This window comes from Cervus elaphus, chromosome X (assembly GCF_910594005.1).
Source record: "Cervus elaphus chromosome X, mCerEla1.1, whole genome shotgun sequence".
Lineage (NCBI taxonomy): Eukaryota > Metazoa > Chordata > Mammalia > Artiodactyla > Cervidae > Cervus > Cervus elaphus.
This window is the reverse complement of record NC_057848.1, coordinates 126,551,172-126,578,159: the sequence shown is the minus strand read 5'-3', so window position 1 is coordinate 126,578,159 and position 26,988 is coordinate 126,551,172. Positions and strand designations below refer to the sequence as shown.

Genomic DNA, 26,988 nt, shown 5'->3' with positions numbered 1-26,988 from the left:
GATGGGGCTTGGGAGCAAGCACTGCATTGTAGGTGTCCAGGAAAAGAAATGTTCTCTAAAAGATAGCTAGTTCTTTTGCTGTTAAAAGGAGGTAAGATGGCATTGACTAGAATTTTTGCTCAGGAGTCCTGAATTCAGTACAAAGAGGAACCATTAAACAGAAGATAGAAGAAGGCAGATGTTTGACTATTTAATATAAGGAAAAAGTAACCAGAAAATTGAATGAGTTGTCTTGGGAGATTGTGAGTTCTTAGTCATTGGAGGCATCCAAACAGAGTTTGTAAAGTCATAAGAAAGGGATGTATTAGAAGTTTTCTGATTTATTTTGCTAGGAACTCTTTCTTTGAATGAAGGGGTACATGACTGCCTAACCCAGAATATAAAATAGGTAAAAGCAGCTCCTTTGAAAGCCCTGAGAAGCAATCTAATCCGGAATTAAACACCCCCAACACTTTCTGAGGCCTCTTTTTGCTCTCTATTCTTCTAACCTGAGGTAACCCAAGAGGATTTGGGAGTTGGGTGCTTAGAGTAACTGGACCAGGCTGGTTACAATGGGTCAATTAGAATAGTACAGGGACTGGCAGTGACAGACAGACAGGCATTTTTTTTTTTTTTAATTTTTTTATTAGTTGGAGGCTAATTACTTCACAACATTTCAGTGGGTTTTGTCATACATTGATATGAATCAGCCATAGATTTACACTTATTCCCCATCCCGATCCCCCCTCCCACCTCCCTCTTCACCCGACTCCTCTGGGTCTTCCCAGTGCACCAGGCCCGAGCACTTGTCTCATGCATCCCACCTGGGCTGGTGATCTGTTTCACCATAGATAGTACACATGCTGTTCTTTTGAAACATCCCACCCTCACCTTCTCCCACAGAGTTCAAAAGTCTGTTCTGTATTTCTGTGTCTCTTTTTCTGTTTTGCATATAGGGTTATCATTACCATCTTTCTAAATTCCATATATATGTGTTAGTATGCTGTAATGTTCTTTATCTTTCTGGCTTACTTCACTCTGTATAATGGGCTCCAGTTTCATCCATCTCATTAGGACTGATTCAAATGAATTCTTTTTGACAGCTGAGTAATATTCCATGGTGTATATGTACCACAGCTTCCTTATCCATTCATCTGCTGATGGGCATCTAGGTTGCTTCCATGTCCTGGCTATTATAAACAGTGCTGCAATGAACATTGGGGTGCACGTGTCTCTTTCAGATCTGGTTTCCTCAGTGTGTATGCCCAAAAGTGGGATTGCTGGGTCATATGGCAGTTCTATTTCCAGTTTTTTAAGGAATCTCCACACTGTTTTCCATAGTGGCTGTACTAGTTTGCATTCCCACCAACAGTGTAAGAGGGTTCCCTTTTCTCCACACCCTCTCCAGCATTTATTGCTTGTAGTCTTTTGGATAGCAGCCATCCTGACTGGCGTGCAATGGTACCTCATTGTGGTTTTGATTTGCATTTCTCTAATAATGAGTGATGTTGAGCACCTTTTCATGTGTTTGTTAGCCATCTGTATGTCTTCTTTGGAGAAATGTCTGTTTAGTTCTTTGGCCCATTTTTTGATTGGGTCATTTATTTTTCTGGAATTGAGCTTCAGGAGTTGCTTGTATATTTTTGAGATTAATCCTTTGTCTGTTTCTTCATTTGCTATTATTTTCTCCCAATCTGACGGCTGTCTTTTCACCTTACTTATAGTTTCCTTTGTAGTGCAAAAGCTTTTAAGTTTCATTAGATCCCATTTGTTTAGTTTTGCTTTTATTCAGACAGGCATTTTTTAAAACAGATTTGTTGGTCAAACAGGGAAGCTATTAGGTACAACTACATCAACCTTAAAACTGGAAATGTCCCATTTGAATCATCTTCCTAAATGAAGGTTATGGAAACAGCTGTTTTATATTGGGATTTTGCTGACCATGCTCAAAGGATGTCACTGATTATTTGGTTCACCATTCATTCATCTAGAAAATGTTTATTGAGCACCAAGTCTACATGAAGTGATGTTTTAGGCTCTGAGGTTACAATGGGAAGCAAGAAAGATGTGATCTGGAACTCAGAGGGTTTCCATTATAAGCTGTCAAGACAGGCAGTTAAATAAGCAATTTCATAAGACTGTGGTTAAATATACATTGTGTATTGGATGCACATGGCAGAACCACCTAGCTGAGAAATACAGGAAGTCAGGGAAGGCCACCTGGAAGAAGGAAATTCTAAACTAAGACACAAAAGATGAGTGGGAAGAATAACAGAAGGAAGATAATCTTAGTCAGGTAGAGTAACATATAAAGTCTGGAAGAAAGAGACAGCACAAAGTACCTTGGAAAATTTACAAACTGACAGAACCCTGGCATGGGTAAAGCATAGAGTATGAGGTGAAGAAGGGCAAACAATGAGCTAGAAAGAATAGGAGGAGCCAGATCACAAAGGACTGTATAGGTCATGTTAAAAAGTTTGACCTTTATCCTAGAGAAAATGAGAAGTCATTAATTTTTCTCAATATAATAGTTATGTTTCTTATGCACAGAAATACAAAAAAGAAACAAAAGTCAGTTTATATGCACTTTCTAGATAATCTTTTAAAAAACTCACTGACTCAATGGACATGAATTTGAGCAAGCTCTGGGAGTTGGTGATGGACAGGGAAGCCTTGCATGATGCAGTCCATGGAGTTGCAAAGAGTTGGACACAACTGAGTGACTGAACTGAACTGTTTAAAAAATAATGTATGAAGTTTGAAAATTCAAACAGTTCAAAACAAAAAATGAAAGTCACACTATTCCCCAACTATGTCACTCTCTCTAGTGGAAACCACCATTAAAAATATCTTTGTGATGATATCCAAAAGAAAAGTGCCTTATTCTCACATATAAATATATACATAGAAGTATGTGTGTGTGAATGAAGTAAATACAAAATGCTCATTCTTCTGTACCTTACCTTCTACTTAATGATATATGTTGAAGATATTTCTGTATGTGTGTGTGTACACACATACAAACACACATGAGGAATATTTCACCAGTTTTTTTAATTAATTTATTTATTTTGATTGGAGGATAATTACTTTATAATATTGTGTGAGGATGGGATGATTTCAGAGAATAATATTTCGCCAGTTTGAACGTTATCCTTACCCAAGAGCCCTGTTAATCTCTGTATTTTTCTAATTTCAATCAATAAGGCAAGCTCTGCTGGAGGATTTTAAGGGGGAAATATACATTTGTGCTTTGGACAAAATATCTTTGGCTGTTGTTTGAAAAGCATATTTTGGGAAGAAAGAATGAAGACAAAAAGAACAAGGTGGAGTGGTATCAATCAGGCTGTTTCTGAGATTTCCCTACAGCTGCTGTGGGATCTAGCATGCTAAGATCTGAATTATTTTAGTTCTGAGATTGGTTCAAGATGGCAGAGTAAAAAGACATGTGCTAACCTCCTCCTGTGAGGGCACAAAGATCACAAATAACTGAAATCACAACTAACTGCTGAACAATCATTGACAAGAAGACATTGGAACCCACCAAAAAAGGTACCCTGTATGCAAATACAAAGGAGAAGCCACAATGAGATGATAGGAGGGGCACAATCATGATAAAATCAAATCCCATACTTACCAGGTGTGTGACCCACAAATCGGAGAACAATAATATCACAGAAGTTCTTCTACTGTTGTGAAGGTTCTGAGTCCCATGTCAGGCTTCCCAGCCTGAGGATCTGGCAAAGGGACTAAGAACCCCCAGGGAATCTGAAGGCCAGTGGGATTTAATTGCAGGACTTCCACAGGACTAGGGGAAACAGAGACTCCTCTCTTAGAAGGAACACATAAAATCTGTTGTGCACCAAGCCCTGGAAGAAAGGAGCAGTGACCCCACAGGAGACTTAACTAGACCTACCTGCTAGTGTTGGAAGGTCTCCTGCAGAAGTTGGGGGTGTCAGTCGCTCACCACAGGGACAAAGGCACTGGCAGCAGCAATTCTAGGAAGTACCTATCAATATGAGCACTCCTGGAGTTCACCATCAGCCCTGCCATAGATCCTGTGGACTCCAGGGCTGGGTCACCTCAGGCCAAACAACTCCCTCAGGCCATTACAAACTCCCAATAGGGAGCTCATCAATGAATTTGGTAAAGTTGCAGGTTACAAAATTAATACACAGAAATATGTTTCACTTCTATATGCTATCAATGAAAGATCAGAGAGAGAAATTCAAGAAACAATCCCATTTATCATCACATCAAAAAGAATAAAATATCTAGGAATATACCTACTTAAGGAGACAAAAGACCTGTACTTCAAAAGCTACAAGACACTGATGAAAGAAATCATTAACACAAGTAGATGGAAAGATACATCATGTTTGTGGATTGAAAGAATCAGTATTGTCAAAATGACTATACTATCAAAGGCAATCTACAGATTCTATCAAATTATTATATTATTCACAGAACTAAAATAAAAAAAAATCTTAAAATTTTATGGAGACACAAAAGACCCTCAATAGCCAAAGCAATCTTAAGAAAGAAAGACAGAGCTGGAGGAATCAGGTTCCCTGACTTCACACTATATTACAAAGCTACAGTCATCAAAAAAGTGTGATACTGGCAAAAAAAAAATGGAAATACAGATCAATGGAACAGGATAGAAAGCTCAGAAAGAACCACACACACATATATGGCTAATGAATCTACAACAAAGAAGGCTAGACTACACAATGATGGAATAACAATTTCTTCAACAAATGGTGCTGGGAAAATTGGACAGCTACATGTAAAAATTCAATTCGATCATTCTTTAGCATCATACAGAAAAATAAGCTTAACTTGGATTAAAGACCTAAATGTGACAGTAGACACTATAAAACTCCTAGTGGGAAACAGGCAGAACCTTCTCAGACATAAATTGCAGCAATATATTTTTTGATCTGTCTCCCAGAATATTGTAAATAAAAATAAATAAATAAATGAGGCCTACTTAAACTCAAAAGCATTTGCACAGCTAAGAAAACAATAAACAAAATGAAAAGACAACCCACAGATTGGGAGAAAATATCTGCAAATGATGTGACCAAAAAGGGAATAATCCCCCAAATTTGCAAACAGCTCAAGAGGCTTAACATCATCAAAATAAGCAACCCAATAAGAAAGTGGGCAGAAGACTTGAATAGACATTTATCCAAATAAGACATACAGATGACCAAGAAGCACATGAAAGGACATTCAATATTGCTAGTTATTAGAGAACAGCAAATCAAAAATACAGTGAGATAAATCACCTCACATAAGGCAAAATGGCTATCATAAAAATATCCACAAACAATAAATGTTGAAGAGGGTGTTGAGAGAAGAGAACCCTCCTATACTGTTTGTGGGAATGTAAATTGGTGCAGCCACTATGAAGAACAGTATGGAGGTTCCTCAAAAAACTGAAAATAGAGCTACTATATGACCCTGCAACCCCTCTACTGGGCACATACCTGAGAAAAACATGGTCTGAAAGGATACATGCAACCAGATATTCATGGCAACTCTGTTTACAGTAGTTAAGAAATGGAAGCAACCTAAATGCCCATTGACAGAGGGATGTATAAAGATGTGGTACATATAGACAACAAAATATTTCTCAGCCATTAAAAAGAATGAAATAATACTATTTGCAGCAACATGGATGGACCTAGACATTGCCATACTGAGTGAAGTAAGTCAGACAGGGGAAGAGAAATATTGTATGATATCCCTTTTGTGAGGAATCTAAAAAGACATAGACAAATGAACTTATTTATAAAACAGAAACAGTCTCAGAGAATGAACTTATAGTTGCCACAGAGAGAAAAATGGGAGGAAGGCATAGTCAGGGAGTTTAGGATGGATATGTACACACTGCTATATTTAAAATGGATAATGAACAAGAACTTACTGTATAGCACATGGAACTCTGCTCCATGTTATGTGGTAGCCTGGATGGGAGGGAAGTTTGGGGGAGAATGGATACATGTATATGTATGATTAAGTCCCTTTGCTGTTCACCTGAAACTGTCACAGCATTGTTCATTGCCTCTACTCCAATACAAAGCAAAGTTAAAAAAAAAAAATAGAAACAGATTCATGGACAGAAAACACACATATGATTACCAAGGGAGAAAAGAGGGAGGGGAATAAATTAAGAGTATGGGATTAAGAGATACATACTAGAACATATAAAATAGATAATTTGCTATATATCATGGGGAATTATATTCACTATTTTTTTAATAACCTATATGCTATATTCCCATAAAAATAAAATATTTTATTAAAAAAGAACAATGTGGAGATTATTACACTGATCCACTTAAGAGATGAAGACAGTTCAGATGAAGGGTATGGCAGCTGAGATGGAGAAAAGTGGGTGAATTCAAAAGATACTTATGATATAAATGTGTCAACATTTGTCAATGAAATGGATGTGAATAGTGAGAGTGATTTTTCATTCCCATCCCAAAGAAAGACAAGGCCAAAGAATGTTCAAACTGCTCACAATTGCACTCATCTCACATGCTAGGAAAGTAATGTGCAAAATGCTCTAAGCTAGGCTTCAACAGAAATTCCAGATGTTCAAGCTGAATTTAAGAGAGGCAGATGAACCAGACATAAAATTGCCAACATCTGCTGGATCTTCAAAAAAGCAACAAGAGAGTTCCAGAAAAATATCTATTCTGCTTCATTGACTACAATAGAGCCTTTGACTGTGTGGATCATGACAAACTGTTGAAATTTCTTCAAGAGATGGAAATACCAGACCACCTTGCTTGCCTCCTGAGAAATCTGTATGCTGGTCAAGAAACAACAGTTAGAACTGGAGGTGGAATAACGGACTGGTTCCAAATTGGGAAAGGAGTACATCAAGGATGTATATTGTCATTCTGCTTATTTAACATACATGCAGCATACATTATATGAAATGCTGGATTGGATGAAGTGCAAGCTGGAATCAAGACTGTGGGGAGAAATACCAATAACCTCAAATATTTCCCCCCTTATGACAGCAAGCAAAGATGAACTAAAGAGCCTCTTGATGAAAGTGAAAGAGAAGACTGAAAAAGCTGGCTTAAAACTCACCATTCAAACAATAAAGATCATGGTCTCTGGTCTCATCACTTCATGGCAAATAGATGGGGAAACAATGGAAACAGTGACAGACTTTCTTTTCTTGGGCTCAAAAATCACTGCAGATGGTGACTGCAGCCATGAAATTAAGACCTTTGGTCCTCAGAAGAAAAGCTATGACAAACCTAGACCGTATAATAAAAAGCAGAGACATCACTTTGCTGACAAAGTTCTGTCTAGTCAAAGCTATAGTTTTTCCAGTGGTCATGCATAGATGTGAGAGGTGGACCATAAAGAAAGGTGAGCACCAAGGAATTGGTGCTTTTAATTTGTGGTGTTGGAGGAGACTCATGAGAGTCCCTTGGACTGCAAAAGATCAAACCAGTCAATCCTAAAGGAAATCACTTCTGAATATTCATTGGAGGGACTGAGGCTGAAGCTGAAGCTCCAATACTTTGGCCACCTGATGCGAAGAACTGACTCATTGGAAAAGACCCTGATGTTGGGAAAGATTGAAAGCAGAAGGAGAAGGAGATGACAGAGGATCTGATGGTTGGATGGCACTGGCTCGATGGACATGAGTTTGAGCAAGTCTGGGAATTGACGATGGACAGGGAACTCTGGCGTGCTGCAGTCCATGGGATCACAAAAAGTCAGACACAACTGAGCTACTGAACTTGAACTAAACTGAAGTTTTTATTTCAGTCATTATAACAACCCTATGAAATAGATGCTATTATCTCCATTTTGGAAACACAAAACTGAAGTTTAGAAGACTTAGATGATTTTTTCAAGGTTACAGAATCAGAAAGTATCGGAATTGGGATTTAAATCTAGTTTCTACACTCTTAATAATGTTTTCATATTGTAAATGTGTATATTGCAGGGATTTCAAACTGCAATTCATGGGCCAAATTTGGTCTGCTGCTTGTTTTTGTAAATTAGCTTTTATTGGTATATAGATATACCCAATGTACTATAATGGCCTGTTTTAATAGTTACGAGAGAAAGTGATTATATGTTTTGCACATAAATTATTTACAAACTAGAGTTTTACTGAAATAGTTTACCAATTCCTGGTCTATAGGTGCCAACTTAAACCTTTTAAGATGATCCTTGAGGAAAGGCACTAAAAATATGCCCAGGATTTGCATACGTTGGTACTGGGTGCCCTTTCAGTGAACTGCTGAATGAATAATATAGGCTCAGAAATCTGGCTTAGCTGGCTTCCTGCAGCCTTCACTGTGTTGACTCAAGCATATCTCTAAGATCTGTTTATTGTTATCATTTGTGAGTCAGAACACATGCCTTATCCTTACCCCTCCCTCTCATAAATGCCTTAAAGCCTGGACTTGGATCCCAGCTTAATGGGTTTGATCTCCACCTTCCCATCTCCAGCTTCAAGGTCCACATTTGTGCTAAATGGGGGAAGAGGCAGATAGTCCTAGGGGCTGCTGTTACCTGATCCACCTTCCCTTGATCATTTCTTTTCTTTTTTTTATTCTAAATATTTTTTTTTCAATTATTTTTATTAGTTGGAGGCTAATTACTTCGCAACATTGCAGTGGGTTTTGTCACACATTGACATGAATCAGCCATGGAGTTACATGTATTCCCCATCCCGATCCCCCCCTCCCACCTCCCCCCCTCACCCGATTCCCCTGGGTCCTCCCAGTGTACCTGGCCCGAGCACCTGTCTCCCTTGATCATTTCTAAAGGAGCTGAATAAATGGTGGTTCCTCCCTTCTCCCTACTAGTGCTTCTACTTAGCTTAGCCTGAGGTGCAGTCTGTAGGGGCAGCTCCTAAGGGTATAGGCACCTTTAAGCACCTCCAGTGTTTTATGACCCAGACTTTGCCCCACTGCCTCAGTCTTTGAAACTCCTCCTCCTGGACCCTGCTCCAGATACTTTAAGTTCGAAAGAGAAAAAATAATGTGTCAAGACTGCCTGGGGAACAGCACCTGCTCCTAGCCAAGATCAACTCATCACAAGTAAGGATACTAGATGGTGGAACTGCCATCATACCTGTTTCCTTCCTATAACTGATTCTGATGGGTAGATGTAGTCCTTCCCAAAGAGACATGGGGTTCTCCACAAATTACTCTGCACCCACTCTTTTCTTACACTTCGCATGATTAAAACTTCTTTTTCTTCTACTCTTAATATCAAGAATGTGGTTTATTCATGTAATCCTAGATATGTAAATTTATAAGGCTGAGAGGGTCTATATCTAGTTTAAGGCCCTCAGTGTACAAATGGAAAGACTTAGGCCCAAAGAAGAGAAAGTCCTATACCAAGGCCACATAGCTGATTACTTCAAGAGCAAGCCAGGGAAGGAACCTGGGTCACTTGACTCAGGCTAGTGATTTTTCACTACCCTCTCTTCTGTAGCAAGAACAAAGATGGCCTTTGTTTTTTTAAAAAAATTCAGACTCCAGCTTCACTCAGAGATTTTGGGACCCATTTAGATATTTTTTAGTTCCATTTAAAAAAATTTAATGTTTCCAATTCTTCTGGGTCTTCTTAGGTTTTAGAGTGCTGGTCTATGTTAATCCAAGCTATCTACTAGCTGCATCCGGTCTCCACAATGAAAAATATGAGTAATATGACCCTGGGAGTTCACTCAAGGAGCTACTAAAAATGGCAGTCGCAGAGTTAATGTTCATTTTTTTTTTTTTTTTAAATCTAGCAGTGACTGGTAGACAGCAGACATTCAATAATCATGAAGTCACTTCCCTTGTTGCAAAAGGGCTTTCTGGGTTTCTCCCTTAAGTAGCAGAGTGTGGTAGTGTGGTGACTAAGAGATTAGACAGACCTAGTTCAATTCCCCCCTCTTATTAACGGTGTGACTTTGAATGGTTACTTTCCCTCTCAGAGTCTGCTTTTCTTCAGTTGTAAAATATGAGTTAGCATATTTGTTTCACAGAATAATTGTGAAACTTAAATGAGAATGTATGTAAAGTGGTTAACATAGGGACTAGCATGTAGAAAGCTCTTTGTTTTATTACCAGTTTTATTTTTCTCTATTACTAAGCAACCATGGCCTCAGAATAATAGCAGGACTGATAACTGTGCTTCACAACAAGAGAAAGTGTTGGGGATGGGGGCTCTTCTCACATCGCATAACCCTTGCAGTGGGTTCTATTTCTTAAAGGGGGGTATTGGAATCTTTCTATGAGCTTTCATTAGCTTCACTGACAGTGCATTTCCTCCTCCCTCTCAGCAAAGAGCAACCAGCAAGCTGAGATAACAGAATTGCAACCCACCCTCTTGTAATTCCTCCAGAGATCCTAACCGGGATTTGAAAAACACCCGGATATGGTTAAAGAACCATACCGGGTTTTGTACCAAACCAGATCCGGAAAGAGACATTCCAGTAGATTAGTTTCTGGAAAAGAGGGCACCCAGAACTGCCCCAGCCTCCATTCACTCCTCCCCAGTAACACCAGCCAATTGGAGCCCTGGACTTTTTTTATGAGAAATGCCTTGTAACCCAGGATACTAACTGAGCAGGGCTGGCAGACTCATGCTGGGGTCTGCAGTTTAGCCTCAGTAGGCCGCTGACATGAATATGGAAGGGTTTTCTCCAGCAAAGGTAAGCTTCCCCCGCCCCGTTCTAAACCCTACCTCCTTTTCTTTGAAACAAAAAACAAAAAACAAAAACTTTTATTCAGCTTGGTTTATAGAAATTCTGGGCCCACAGGGAGAGAAAGTCAGTGGCTGAGAAGAAGGAAGCACGGCTGAATGTGCAGGGAAGTTAAAGTGTAAAATATGCTCTCTTTGTTCCTCTCATCAAAATGGCCAGGGACACACTGGCTCAGATGTTTCAGAGATGATCCTGGAGTTGTAGAGAGTAGTTAATTTTCCTGTTAAAAGAGTATGCTCATTTCTTGGTCTCAGTTTGTGGGGTTTATTGAGGTGATGGAACACTTAAAAAAAAAAAAAAAAAACACTTACTTTCATACTTTGAGATCCAGATTGGCACAGAGCAAGGCAATAAATGATAGCTGAACTAACCTATCAGCTTAAAATCTAAATTGTTTCTCACACTTAGTGCCTAAGTAGAAGAAATGTTTTAGAAAATATGGGTTCAAATTCTGGCCTTGCCAGTAACTGACTGCTTGGCTCTAAGCAAACCCCTTTATCTCTCTGGTCTCCGTTTTCTATGTCATGTTAAGGGGTTTAAAAAGTATAGTATCTAGAAGTTTTTATGGATGTATGAATCCATTAATGCATCTAGACTTTTATTAATCATTTATTGTATTCTAAGCCCTTTGAAAGGGGCTCATACATCCATTATTTTGTTTGATCCTCAAAACAATCTTGTGAAATATTATCCACAATTTTGGATGAGAAAACTGTGGCAAAATAGGTGAAATTGACTTGTTGAAAGGTACATAGCTATTATAGGCAAGAAAGAATTTCAACCTAGGTCTTATAGTTTCATATCAGTATATTTTCTATTATACCACAACTAGGGTATGAGGAAATTAAAAAAAAAACTAATATAAGTGCACATATGTAGTGAAATCATATTGTCCTAGGAAAAGCACAGTGATGATATACTTGATTGTCAGGCTAAAAGATCTTAAGTTCTAGTACTAGCTCTTGGGACTTCAAATGAGTCTCTCCCTCTGGGCCTCAATTTCCCCACTTCTGACACAGTAGAATACAATGATAATGATTAAAAATAATATAAATTGTACTTGTGCTACATGGAATCTTTTGAGGCTCTCAACACTCTCTTGATTTTCCCTTCTAGTAAAAAAAAAAAAAAATCCCATACCACCTAAAGGTGAGAAAATCCTCTATTTTGAGTCACAAGGTGAAGAAAAAGCCACAAAAACATTAAGAAAGTGGAAGACCAAAAGGTCAATCTTGATAGAGGGTTCTATTAGTAAGACTGCTGAAATTGGAGACAAGACCTCAAGGATAGCTCAGCAGTTCTGAGTTCAGTTGAGTGATCCTTTGTCCAGGATAAGCTTGTCCAGGCCGGTCTACTCCAACTCAGAGAGAAAAGAGCATTATCACATTAAAGGAACAACTTGCAAATTCTAGGAAAAACAGTGATGCAAATTGTGGATAAAGGGGACCAGGCCCAGGTAACATTGGGATGACAGGAAAGTAAGGTTTGTCTAGTCTCAGTGTATATTAACTAAATTATGTCTAATTCAAAGTATCCCAGAAATTCTTTCTTTCTCTCCCTCCCCTCCTTTGAGCTCTCTCCCTCCCCTTCCTTCTGTCCTCCTTTTTTACTTTCTTCCAGGATTCTTCCTCATATTATTTCATTTCCCCTTTCCCCTTTTACCTTTCCCTTTTATTTTTCCTCCTCAGTCTGGCCTTTCTATAAGATCTCCTCCTGTGGGCTCAGCTGATAAAAAAAGTAGCCCTCTCCAAATGAATAATTTATGTAGGGCTTTCAAATCCTTCATCTCATTTGATTTTCATAGCAAACTAATCATGAGGCCAAGCCAGAGATTATCTCCATTTAAGAGATGAGAAAACTCAGGTTCAAGAAACTAAGTGACATGTTCCATGTTATACAACTAGTAAATGATGATTCCAGAATTAGAATATATTTTTTCTGAGTCTAGAGTCTTTCAATTTTACTATGAAATATCCAAATGATTCTAAAATAATGTTATGGGTTCTCTCTTTCTTTTGTTTTATAATAATAAGCCTAATTTAAAAACAACAATAGTAATAGCAACAACAAATGCATCTTTGGGAATAAAATAGGAAGTTAGTGATTAGAGGAAATGAGAACTTATATTTATCAAATACCTACTAAGTCCCTATGCTATTTCTTTCAAACACATTTGAAAATAATACTCAAACCTGAGTTTATCTGATTCAAAAGTTCTAGTTCTTTTCATTATATAATTGTGCTTCCAAAGAAACTAATCTCAGCCATATACATGTGCCTGTATGCTTACAATGTGCTATTGTATATAGGAACTTATGAATGTGTTTGTGTTATGGATATTCATAAAATGTTAAAGCTTTGTAAGCCTGGAAATTTTCATTTCTAAACCTATTTCCTTATCTGTAATAATCATAGCCACTAATGCCTTTGGTCTTTTACTGGTGGACTTAAATATTTATTTGTGTTCTATTCACTTATAGATCTTATTTCATTTAATCCTAACAACTACCCTGAAAAGTAGTAAATGATATTAATTCCATTTCAAAGATGAAAACACAAGGGCCAGAGAAGTGAAGCAGTTTATCAAGTCACACAGCTAGGGAAAGTGAAGCCAGGGTTTGTTTAGGTAGTCTGATTCCAAAGCCTGTGTCCTCAATGTAAAATTTATCTGCAGGGCTCCCATCAAGGTATCTTTCAATAGATACACAAAGACTTCTAAGATACTACGTCCACTCTCAAGGAATTTATAGTCCAAACTGTTAAATAAAAACAGTTCATGAGGCAGCTTATGAGACAAAAGTAATAATAATACAAAGTCTGACTTCATGCGATTTTACGCTATTGATAGTAAGTAGTTCTTCAAAGGACAGTGATATGAAGAGGCTACAGGGGGCCTTATGGAGTAGATAAGATTTAAGTTAACCCTTAGAGTTGAAATATATGATGTGTGGGAGACAGTAAAGATAAATTAACAAACTGTTGCCAGGATAGAGAAGGAAGAGGAAGGAAACCAACAGTTATAGTTTGTTATATTCTAAACACTAATTGTCCTGGGGCCTTTTCATGTAAGTTTTCTAATTTACTTCTCCAAAGCTTATAGTATTAGATATATTTTATAGATAAGAAAACAAGTTCAGAGTGCCTAAGTATTACCCAAGTCTACACAATTGGTTAGCAGGAAAGCCACGTTTTAGAAGAATCTAAGGCAGCGTGCTTAGTCATTTCAGTTGTGTCCGACTCCCTGCAACCCCATGGACCATGTTCTGCCAGGCTCCTCTGTCCATGGGATTTTCCAGGCAAGATAAGTTCTCCCCCATATCAAGGGCTTCTTCCAAATGTCATATGAAAATGGGGGTTACACACTTGGGCCACTGCTTTGTGTGGAAGGGTTTGAGAATTTTTAGAGAGGTCCATAGTTCTATCTATCAATCAGGGTAAATATTTGGGCATTTCCTATCCACATGCGAGTCTGTGCATATTTTTTACTTTCTGTTTTCAACTAAAGTCCCTGATATCATGTGGTTAGGTTGAGGATTTAGTGAAATAATTTATGTAAAAACTGAGCATCATGTTTGCTGTATAGTAATTCCTCCATGAATGATAGTTACCATCATTATTATCACCATCGTGAATGATACTCATTAGATGTATCTTTGCCTATATAAATATATATGTCTCTCTCTGGAGGTGATCATAACTACATATGACTGCTTATTTCAGAGTATATGGGGTATTCTCAGATATGACAATATCTATAAACACATACAAGCATACCTTGGAGATATTGCAGGTTCAGTTCCAGACGTCTGCAGTAAAGTTCATGTTGTAATAAATCTTCACACTTTTTTTTTTGTTTTCTAGTGCATATAAAAGTTATGTTTATGCCATACTGTAGTCAATTAAGTGTATAATAGCATTATGTCTTTAAAATGTACATATATAAATTTTAAAATATTATTGCTAAAAAGTGCTAAACATCACCTGACAATGCAGAACTGCCACAAACCTTCAGTTTGTAAAAAACATAATGTCTGTGAAGTGAATTGAAGTAAAACATAATAAAGCAAGATATGTCTGCAAATGTTCCTTGTGCATGTGCAAATATATTTTGTGAAAAGTAGTATAGCATGGTAATTAACATGAAACTAATATAATATTGTCAATCACTTATACTTCAAAAAAAGAAAAACATAAACACTGAACCCATACTCCCTTTACCACACAAGCCAACTCTAGATTGTTAACTATGGGGACTTTGACAAATTACCTCATGTCTCTGTTTTATAGTTCCTCTTTCTAATAATATGGGGATAATAAAGATATTTGCTTCATAGTACTGTTGTGAGGATTGAACAATTTAATCTGTAAAACATTTTGAACAATGTCTGACATATACACACATTATAAATATTGACTGTTATTATTTTTAAGTTGAAGTATAGTTGATTTTCAATATTGTGTTAATTTCTGGTATATACCAAAGTGATTCAGAAATATATATATTCTTTTTTCAGATTTTTTCCATTATAGGTTATTATTATTATTAATATTATTATGACAGTGACTAAGGCTCTATGTGACACTGTGGAACTAATGTGGATGCAAGTGTGTGTGTCTTTGCTTTTAGATAAGACTTCCTGTGTCTGTGTATATGCAAGTGTATGTATACTTGTGTATATGTTATGTTGTTTGTGTTTCTTGGATTGACTGTAGCTGTGTATGGCATGACTGAGTGCTTCATATCAGCCCCAAGAAGTCTAACTGCCTTGTTGATGTATCAGAATGAGAGACTAGAGGCTTAGTTCTAACTTTGAGTCTATCGGACACATGAAATGGATTTGTGCATAGCAAAGAACCAGCAAAGAACATTTCTTCTGATAACTGTGCTAAGTTCACAGCTGTGTATTTTCATAGACTGAACACATCCATGTAATCAGTAGTTAAACTGAGAAACAGAACATTACCTAAAAGCCTTCGTTTTCTTCCCTACCAGCCAGTGATCCCTACCTCAAAGGCAAACATTATCTTAGCTTCTAACAGCATAGATTAGCTTTGCCTATTTTGTACTTTACATAAATGAAATCATACAATATGTACTTTTGTGTCTGGTTTCTTTCTGTAACATTATATTTGTGAGAGGCATCTATGTTTTCATGTACAGTGTTAGTTTGCTCATTACTATTGCTATACAGAATTTCATTATATGAATAAAATACAATTTACTCATCCATTATAGTGTTATGGGCATGTTGACTATTTCCAGTTTGCATCTGTGGACATTATAGCAAATGATTTTTGCTGAATTCTCATTTGTTTTTAAACACAGTTTATAGGGGATGGAAAGTGATAATGATGAAAATAGAGACACGAGGATAATTAGTGACTTCACTTGGGTACTGAGTGAGTAACAGTGACTCAGTTAGTCTACTGATGCTTGTTTCCTAATTTGAGGGCCAGAGTATACTCTTCTTTCTACACTGCTGAAGAAAATGAACTCATATTTCTCGTCTGAAGAAACTGATACCACAAAACAGTCAGTACAAGTGACTTTTTAACTTTACCCTCCAAAGTTCAATGTGTAGAGTTCCTTGAACACTTGTTGAAAGGAATCAGGTAAGGCAGAGATTCTAGGCTAGTCAGTTTTTATGTTCTCAGTCACTCAGTCTAGATCTTGCCTCTTTACTTTTTCAGACACATTCAAAATCCCTTTGTTCTCTTTCTTCCTTACCAGAAGTTATTCATTTGCCTGTTTCCCAGAGTAACGTGGGCCATGGAGTCAGGCCATCTCCTGTGGGCTCTGCTGTTCATGCAACCTCTGTGGCCCCAGCTGACTGATGGGACTACTAGAGTCTACTACCTGGGGATCCAGGATGTGCAGTGGAACTATGCTCCTAAGGGAAGGAATATCATCACGAACCAGCCTTTGGAAAGTGACATGTAGGTTTACTCTCTTGTGGAATTAGAGATGGAGTTAAGGAGGGGCACCCTTGAGGCCAGTAGGTAGCTCTTTAGGACCTTTTCCCAGGGTGTGGATGCAGTCAGCTCCAGATCTCTCTGGGCCATAATCCCAGTGGTGCATTTCCTGAGAAACAACTAATTGACTCAGGAGCCAGCATGTCATATGGAGTCTGCTTTTCCACACTGAGATGCCTCAGCATTTTTAGGGTCTTAAAGGTCATTCCATATTGCCTTGATTCTAAGGTGATATCCACAATGCTGTTTTAATAATAGGTGTTTAGCTTTTAAGCAGGAAAGAAACATGAAATATATACAGTGTTTGTAAGATGTGTGTGGTGTATGTATGCTGCAAATTGTTCAATGGAACTGTACTGATTTAAGATATGTGAAAATGTGAAAAAATAAGATCAGCCTTAGAATCAAGGAAAGAACAGTAATAGCTATCACTTATATAACGCTTTGTGACAGGCACCATATTAGAAATTTATATACTTTGTCTCACTTAATTCTTATAGAAACTAGGAGATGAATATGAATATTCTCATCTTATAGATGAAAAAACTGAGGCTCAGGGAGATCAGATGACTTTCCCAAGTCCAACAGTAAATGGAAAAGTTAGGATTTGAACCTGGGTAATGTGGATACAAAGTCGGTACTCCTCTCACCATAGCCTCTCACAGATCCTACAGGAATAAACTTTCTTGATCTTAGAGCTCTGCACGCATTCCACAAATATCAGCTGAAAAAAAAAGTGTATTAAAAAATCTTTTGTGATCATGAATCATGTTGTCTTTCCAAACCATCAGAGTTTTCCAAAGTTGACTGTAACATCTCAGAGTTGAAGAATTGGATTTGGAAATGGCAATGCATGCATACTAAGTCACTTCAGTCGTGTCCGACTCTTTGTGATCCTATGGACTATAGCCCACCAGGCTCCTCTGTCCATGGGGATTCTCCAGGCAAGAATACAGGAGTGGGTTGCCTTGCCCTTCTCCAGGGGAAATGGCAATATTGGCATTTAATTGAAACTTCCCGGCTCCAGAGTTTGTGATCTTAACAATTATGCTGTAAGACTTCCCATATATATAGCAGGACAACACTAAGTCAAGCCAACTGGATAGGAAGTTGAGCACTTAAAAAGGGTCAGTTCATAGTTGGTTGCCTCCCCACTACTATATATTAGGCCATAGTGAGTGAATCTGCCTATTTTATAGGTTGTGTGCATGAGTGGTAAGTTGCTTCAGTCATGTATGACTCTTTACGACTCCATGGATTATAAATTGCCAGGCTCCTCTGTCCATGGGATTCTCCAGACAAGAATACTGGAGTGTGTTACCATGCTCTCCTAAAGGGGATCTTCTCAACCCCAGATCAAACCCACATCTCTTATGTCTCCTGTATTGGCAGGTGGGATCTTTACCACTATCCCACCCGAGGAGCCCATTTTATAGGTTAAAAGTGCATATCGGCAAATTCATAGGCTTTAAGTTAATACTTCTCATTGTCTAACAATCAAATCCTAGCCCAAGGCTTTCATATTTTGATCAGTACAATCCCATTTCTTCTTATTTTGCCCTAAACAAAAATGGTCACTTTTTGGTCAGTCTCCTCTAGAAGAAAGGCAAAAATGTGAGTCTCTCTTTCCTTCCTTCCCAGAGTAGCTGCTAGCTTCTTGAAGTCTGACAAGAACCGAATAGGGAACAGCTACAAGAAGACCATCTACAAGGAATACAAGGATGGCTCATACATGGATGAAATAGTTCAGCCAGCCTGGTTGGGCTTCCTAGGGCCAGTGTTGAGGGCTGAGGTGGGAGATGTCATCCTTATCCACTTGAAGAATTTTGCCACTCGTCCCTATACCATCCATCCCCATGGTGTTTTCTATGAAAAGGATTCAGAAGGTAAAATATCCCATCTTTTCTTTCTCCTACCTGCAACAAACATCCCTTTTTCTTTACTGTCTTCTGAGAGAGAGAGAGAAGCTGGGAATAAAGATAGTCTTCTTTTTTGAACTGAGGTGGCAGTTACTTTTCCCAGAGAAAATATGGGTACCATTATCAGCTCTGCTATTCATACACTGTGTAACTTTGGGCAAGTCACTGCCCCTCTCTAAACCTCAATTGTTCATTAAAAATGTAGAGATTCAATTTACCTTTTATCACAAAAAATTGCTTGAATGGAATTCCCATAAAATATTTGACTGTTTTGGAAATAGAGGAGTGTTCTGTGAATTTTCTTCTTAAGAGAAAGATTGGTTTACTCATCCGTAGCTCCCACTATCCCAGGCCCAACAGTTTATAATACTGACACACCAATGAGTAAGGAATAGAGAAGTCAGAAGGTCCTAACTTGATTGTTAGGACCTTGATCTTTCATAAGTAGACCAGTTGATAATTGAGCTGCCTTCAGACTGAAATTCTATGGTTGTCTGCTTTTTGTTTTCCAAAGTGAGTGCTCAGAGGAAGGGAATGTTTACTCTCTCTTGCCTTCATGTCATTGGCTTTGCACTGGAGCATTACTAGGTTAAGCTGTATAGTACTTTAAATGGCCATATCTCCTTCCCCAAGGGCTGCTACCTTTTTAACCTGCTGTTGATTTGAAGTCTAGAGTTCTTGACTAGATATTACCTGAATCTGGCCTTCCTCAGGTTGTGAGGAACACTGTGCTGAACTTTAGAACTCTACCTTCCACAAAACTGAAACTAGATATCTCATATGTCAGCACTCTCCTGATTTCTCTATCTGCTAGGTCTCTCTCACCCTGGGACTGAGCATGTGTGATTTCATTTTTTAGGTTCCTTGTATCCAGATGGTTCCTCTGGTTGGCTGAAAGCTGATGATTCTGTACCCCCAGGAGGCAGCCACATCTACAACTGGACCATTCCAGAAGGCCATGCACCCACTGATGCTGACCCAGCATGCCTCACCTGGGTCTACCATTCTCATGTAGATGCTCCACGAGATATTGCTACTGGTCTCATTGGACCCCTTATAACCTGTAAAAGAGGTATAAGCCCCAAGTGTGAGCTGAAGATACAATTTGGGATATCTAGAGGGAGCTGTGATATATTTGAATCACCTACATATTGAGCAACAGCCTGGAAATCATTATTTTAACACCCCCATTTATTAGCAGGAATAAACTCTGCCAAAATCTCTTTTCACTATTTTTTTCTATTTAATTATTTAAAAAAAATTCTTAAAAACACTTTGCTACTTTTTTTTCTTATTTCATTAAAAAAAACCCTCAAATTAGTAATGCTGAAAATCAAGTTACATATGAATAAATGTGTACTAATAGTTTTTTTGGATAGGATTGAAAGTGTAGCCATCAGAATTTGGGGAGGATTGTAAGTTTGGTTGGAAATGTGGTATGTTTAAGGTATAGTCAGTCCTGAAGACCTGTGTGTTGTGGTCAGGCTAAGGCCCTGAGTTGAAGACATAGGCAGGGATGGTGGGAGGGAATTATTCTAGATTCTATGTGATTCACCTTCAAGTCCTAGGCTCAACTGAATTGGTGACTTTATCTAAGGAATTTGGAAATAGAAATTAGCAGCAGAATGTTCTATCTACTTTTCTGTTGCTGATGGACTCTTAAGGCTCCATTCTTTCTATTCTTACTTGTGAGTACCCCTTGCAGCTTACTGTTGCTAAAGAAAGAAGGTTCTTAAAGGCTCTTTTATTACTTTCAATAGGAACCCTGGATGGGAGCTTCCCTCCTCGGCGGCAGGATGTGGACAATGATTTCTTCCTTCTTTTTAGTGTGATAGATGAGAACCTTAGCTGGCATATCAATGAGAACATTGCCACTTACTGCTCAGACCCTGCCTCAGTGGACAAAGAAGATGAGGACTTCCAGGAGAGCAATAGGATGCACGGTGAGCTGGGAGTAATTGGCCACATATAACAGTGAACACTGATTGAGGTTCTCCACTGGGTCTAGTATTTGGTGAATGTTTTCACATACCTGGTTCTTTTTAATCCTCAAGAGGACCATGGGTAGTAGGTGGCTTTTCCCTGTTTCACTCATGAGTAAACCAAGGCTCTAGGATTACACAGAAAATAAATGGCACAGCTAAAATTCCAACCCTAATCTCTCTGGCTAGGCTCTTGCCATTAGGTACCTTGCCTTCTAACGTGGAACAGCCCAGGGTTGTTGATTCCAAAGTCATATACTCTATGCTTAGTCACTGGCTATGGTTGCCAAATGATATAACTAGTTAACATTTCTTTGTTCTAAAAAGGATGCAAACTGGAAAAATTACATGTTTTGTAGAGAAAAGAAATGAGTTCCCTTAAGGGTGTTAACCATCTTAATTAAATGTAAAACAAACAAAAGGCACAGAAGTCCTAAGGCATGGACAGAAAATGAAAATGGATTCTAAAAATGAAAAAAGTTGATTTTGCTTTTGTTTAATTATAGGAGTGACTTACATAGTGACAGAGGTAGGCTCAAAACCAGAGTGCCAAGAGGAGGTGAAAACTCAAGGGGAATATGTGAAAGATGGTTTGAACAGCTCAAATTTCTCTTGAGTTTTATACCAATTGCTTGTAATGACAATTAGTTAGTTAACTTGACAATTTCCCCTGTGGAAATTTCAGAAGGAAATTGGCCTAGAAGGAAAGAAGGTTTATAAAATAAAACTCCATTTCTTAGAAAGTTTCCTCAGATTGTTGGGTTGGAATCCTGGCTCTACCACTTAATTCCTCTGTGGTCTTGGGAGAGAAGTATTAATAACTTTACCTCTCTGAGCCTAGATTTTCACTTTTTTTTTTCCATACCAGTGAATTCTGCTATTTCCTAGGACTGTTTGTGAGATTTATATGAGATAATGCATACGGTCAGCACAGTGTACTCTTCGAAACCTCACCTAAGTGTTACCTATTATTATTGTCAGATGGTAAGGCTTCTCTCATTGGGCTATCATTTCCTAACTCTGATATTTTCTTTGTGTTTTATTTTGCAGCAATAAATGGCTATGTATTTGGAAACTTGCCAGATCTAAGTATGTGTGCACAGAAACGTGTGGCCTGGCACTTGTTTGGCATGGGCAATGAGGTAGATGTCCACACGGTTTTCTTCCATGGACAGATGCTGACCATCCGAGGTCATAGAACTGATGTGGCTCATATCTTTCCAGCCACTTTTGTGAGTGCTGAGATGGTGCCCCAGGAACCTGGCACCTGGTTAATCAGCTGCCAAGTGAATAGTCATTTGCAAGGTGAGATCCAACATCTCTGATCCTTTAGTTATAGGAGGTAGGTGGCAGTGATGGTTATCAGGAGCCTGGGTTTCTGACCTGGAGCCATAAGATTTGTCTTTCAGGTGAGATAACTGGATGTAAATGATGAAACATTAGAATTCTGGGATTCCAGGTTCCTTCTTGGCTCAGTCATTAAATTGCAGGTTGACCTTGGGCATGCTCTCTGGGTTTTATCTTCCCCATCTCTAACATAAGATTGTATAGGAATGGATGAGTGAACCTTTGGTAAGTCATGTCACATTTTTTGAGTCTATGTTTCCTCATATAAGGATTGCAATAATAATTCCCACCTTATAAAGTTGTAAAGAGGTTTCAGAGAGATAATGGAATTTTGAAGCTTAGAGACGGGGGAATGATGAGACCAAGAATGGATACAAGAGAAGAAAATGAGCACTCAAATGTGCAGTTGGAAGATAGGCAATTAAAACTTAATTCTACCTCTGACTAGCTATGTAATCTTGGGCAAGTTATGTAACCTCTCTGATCCTTAGAAAAAAAACTTTGTCTGCAAAAGGGAACATTAAGTCTGTTTCACAGGCTAGTTATGAGGACTGAAGGAAGTAACTAAAATATGTAAATCACCTAATAAAGGGTCTAGCAGATGGTACACATTCAATGAAAATTAATATCCTTATCTCCTCTTCCTTCATAGCTCAGATTTCTAATTTCAAATTTCATATCTCCTTGGGATGTTGTGAGACTCAAATGAGATAATGTACCTGAATGACCTCTATACACAGCCAAATATAACACAGTATCATCCATTACCACTATGTCTCAATGTAACAAATTCCACATTTGGAAACACTACTTAGAATCTACACTTTCCTGACAGTCCCAAGTGTGAAGCTTCATCTTCGTATGTAGATGTTCCTTTACTTTGGAAGCTTCCCATTTTACAAATAACACTCTTCTTTTTAAAATTTGATACTCCCATGGTCCTAGTGTAGTAGATTTCTCTATTCTCCCCATTTACAAATTAGAGGTTAAGCTCAGATCTAGGAAGTGACTTGTCTGAGTTCCTATAGATAGTGATAAGGCTTGGACTTGGAATTCAGGTATTTTGACTTCAAGTTCTGTGATGCTACTACAGTGTAAGTATTTTGCAGAGGCAAGAATGAAGGTCTGATAAATGAGTTAGTAGTGGTGAGCATGTGGGAGATACTTGAATTCCCACTTGTACTCCCTGTCTCCCTCTCCCAGTCAGGCTCTTTAGGAGTAAGAGAAAGTAGCTCATTTGGAGGGAGGGGTAGAGAGCCTAGTGAAGGGTGAAAGCGGGAAACAATAGGAAAAGGAGGAAGATGAGTCACCTGGGTAAAAGATGTATTGGGCAGAATGGAGCCAGCCTTGATGTTTTTCCTCCAGATGGCATGCAAGCACTCTACAAGGTCAAGTCTTGCTCCATGGCACCTCCCATGAACTTACTCACAGGCAAAGTCCGGCAGTACTTCATTGAGGCCCATGAGATTCAATGGGACTATGGCCCTTTGGGGCATGATGGGAGTACGGGAAAGAATTTGAGGGAGCCAGGCAGGTAAGAAGTAATGTGTTTCCTCTCTCTACTCCTTAGTCCACCCACAAACACCTATTACTCCCTCTCAGAAATCTCTCACTTCACTTGGGGATCACAATCATTGTCTGGAGTTAATGGCACAACTATTAATCAAATTCTTGTGACCCTGCAGGAGTGCCTGCTCTTGGAGAGTTATAAAGCTTTTTGTATGGTCATGTCATATTCCCAGCCAAGGGTCCAAACAGAAAAGAAGGCCAAGATGGGGTCATGTTATTTAAAATTACATTTCTCCAATTCTAATTTAACAATTATTTATCATGTTGCTCCTTTCTTTCTTTACCATAGTCTGAAGGACACATTTAAGCTGAAGTGTAAAATGTACTCTGAAAAGTATAAGAAGAAGGGAAGGAACCTGCCTTTTGGTCATTCCATGTCCATCCTTTTTGAGGAATTTCTCCAAATTTTCATGCTTCATTCATGACTCAGATATGGGCAAGATAGAGTAGAAGGTTGGTGCCCTAATCAGTTGCTGGGCCTTAGGTTACACTGACTCACTGGGCTATCAGTGATTCCAGGTTTTTTTAAAAGATGCACTTGATAGATGACTAAGAGAGTTTATGGAAAATTCTATAGAACACAAAATCATGTTTATTCTCCAGTAGAAAATAATAGAATGAATCTGCAGAAAATATAGGAAAATAGGTACTTGGGTGTCAGCATGGCTTCTAAGAATCTACAACTGGTCTTTCTAAGTTAGTGTGCTTTCATTTTTAAATGAAAGATATTAAGGTGAGAAAGGATTTAGAGTACCTGAGGATGATTAAAGACAGATGTAAGACTATGTAACTCTGGAGAATAGAACTGATCCCAGCATCTAGAACTTACAAGCAAGAAGATTTCAGCCTACTATAAAGAACTCCAATCATAAAAACTATCCAACAGTAAGAGGAATTATTTTCTCTGAAAATGAGTTCCCTGATCTTGGAAAGGCTAAAGCAGAAGCTTTGCATCATTAATTTGTGTTTTGCCAGAGGAGATACTGTCACTAGGTGGAAGTTAACCTGGATGATCTCTGAGGTCCTTCCTAAACAAAAATCCATAACTTGATAAGAACAAGTGTGCAATGGGAATCTATTTGATGTATGGCTAAATAATTTGGTATTTGCCTCCTTATATGCCAGTGGCTCAGATAAATTCTTCCAGAAGAGCTCCATCCGAATTGGGGGCACTTACTGGAAAGTTCGATATGAAGCCTTCCAAGATGAGACATTCCAGGAAAAGGTGCAGCTGGAGGAAGATAAGCATCTTGGAATTCTGGGTAAGGAATCCTTAACTTATGAATTTAATTGACTAGAGCCAGAGAATTGGGGAGGGTTTAAAAACTGGAGCCTGGTAGCCACTCAGAAACATGATCTAGACCAACATTTCTCAGAATGAGTCCCAAGAGAGTAGTGTTTTGTGGAAAAGGGTTATGGGTCTAAAAATGTCTGCAAAACACTAAGTTAAACATAGTCAAATAGTATTCTTATGTGCAGGGCTTCCCAGAGCTGTGGATTTATTTTTGTTCATCATGAATCTCTGTGATGGGAGCAAAATATACATCATTTCTTATATATATTTGACTACTGAAACTTTTTTTTTTTACGCTGAACATCTTCTGATAGCAGTACTGTACAGATCATAGTTTTAAACATTATTCTCTAGGTATATTTCTGAGGGGCTGTTTAAGGCAGTAAGACTGTTCAGGATCTTGGAAATATGGGACCAGGAGCAAATGGCATGACATGTAGACATGGTTGCTATGGTGAGGGATGTAGAACAAAGCTTAGAACCTGACCTAAGGAAGTTATCTAAAAGGTCTAAAGCACAGTATAGCACTGAAATAGTATAGGAAGGTTGGGTGTGGCTTATTCACCTAGTTGAGCCAGGCAACGAGATAGATTAAATGGGAGAAAACTTTGAAAATGAAATAATATAATAGACCATATTCTGGGGTTAGATATTTACCAGTTGATTTTCAGAAATCTGATAATGGACAATTGGTGTTTCATTAGTTGGATAGGGAGATAATAAGGAGTAGAAGCACACCTTGGTTTGGAAAGAGGGTGAGTGGAGAGTAGAAAGAGCTATCATTAGCTGGTATTCAGTATAGGTTCCCAGTCTTTTTTTTTTTTTTCTTCAATTTTATTGTGGCAAAATATGCTTAACATAAAATTTACCATCTTAATCATTTTAAAGTATGTAGTTCAATGGTATTAAGTACATTTATAACATTTCACAGCCATCACCACCATCCATTTTCATACTCTTTCCATCTTGTAAAACTGAAACAGTATACCAATTAACAAATAAGTACCTATTCTCCCCCCCAACCCTTGGCAATCACTATTCTATTAATACCTTCTGTCTCTATGATTTTGATTACCTTAAGTACCTCATATAAGTGGAATTATACAATATTTGTCTTTTTGTGACTGACATTTCACTTAGTATAATGTCCTTAAGGTCTAGCCATGTTGTAGTATATCGCAGAATTTCCACTGTAGGTACATACGTTTTGCTAAACTTATTTATTTGTCTATCAGTGAACAGTTGGTTTCTGTCCACATTTTAGCCATTGGGAATAATGTTGTTATGAATATGGGTACACAAATGTTTCTTTGAGGCATGCTTTCAATTGCTTTGGGTATATACACAGAAATGAAATTGCTGGATCTCATGGTAGTTCTAGTTTTATTATTTGAGGAACTGCCATGGTGTTTTCCACAGTAACTGCACCATTTTACACTCCCACCAGCAGTGCACAAGGGGTTCTAATTTCTATACATCCTTGGCAACACTTATTTTTCTCATATTATCTATCCTAATGGGTATGAAGAGATAGCTCATTGTAGTTTTGGCTTGCATTTTCCTGATGATTAGTGATGTTGAGCATCGTTTCATGTGCCCATTGGCTGTTTGCATATCTTCTTTGGAAAAATGTCTATTCAAGTCCTTTGTGCATCTTTATTTGAACTATCTTTTTGTTGTTGAGTTTTAGGAGTTCTCTATGTATTCTGGATGTTAATCCCTTGTCACATATGATTTGCAAATATTTTCTCTCATTCTGTGGACTGCCTTTTCACTCTGTTGGTACTGTTCTTCTTCTTCTTCTTCTTTTTCTTGGCTGTGTTTCATGGCCTGTAGGATCTTAGCTTCCCAACCAGGTATTGAGCCTGTACCCCCTGACTTGGAAGTGTGGAATCTTAACCACTAGACCACCAGGTAGACCCTGTTGGTAGTGTCTCTTGATACACATTTAATTTTTTTTCATGAAATACAGTATTTTTTAATTACCTTGTGCCTTTGATGTCATAGCCAAGAAATCACTGCCAAATCCAGTGTCCTGAAGATTTTGCCATATGTTTATAAACAGTTGTATTGTTTTAGGCAAATTTAGATCTTTGATGATTTTTAGTTAATTTTTTTGCATATGATGTTAGGTGAAGGTCTAGCCACTCTTTTGCATGTATAAATTCAGTTTTC

At 38.1% G+C, this 26,988-nt stretch overlaps 1 protein-coding gene across 5 annotated transcripts in view; it reads left to right on the top strand.

Moving 5' to 3' along the window:
• Positions 1–26,988, top strand: part of HEPH (hephaestin) — a 156,853-nt gene that overhangs the window by 31,985 nt on the left and 97,880 nt on the right. The window contains exons 1-8 of one of the 5 annotated variants that reach the window (XM_043896304.1): positions 9,018–9,074; positions 16,461–16,666; positions 18,344–18,588; positions 19,481–19,693; positions 20,382–20,564; positions 21,654–21,908; positions 23,316–23,484; positions 24,645–24,781. In XM_043896304.1, coding sequence (XP_043752239.1) covers positions 16,500–16,666; positions 18,344–18,588; positions 19,481–19,693; positions 20,382–20,564; positions 21,654–21,908; positions 23,316–23,484; positions 24,645–24,781 — 1,369 coding nt within the window. In that variant the 5' untranslated portion in view covers positions 9,018–9,074; positions 16,461–16,499. Of the gene's footprint in view, positions 1–9,017; positions 9,075–10,453; positions 10,679–16,460; positions 16,667–18,343; positions 18,589–19,480; positions 19,694–20,381; positions 20,565–21,653; positions 21,909–23,315; positions 23,485–24,644; positions 24,782–26,988 lie in introns of those variants that run through there. The other 4 variants (XM_043896301.1, XM_043896300.1, XM_043896303.1 and 1 more) reach the window with 4 other exon arrangements.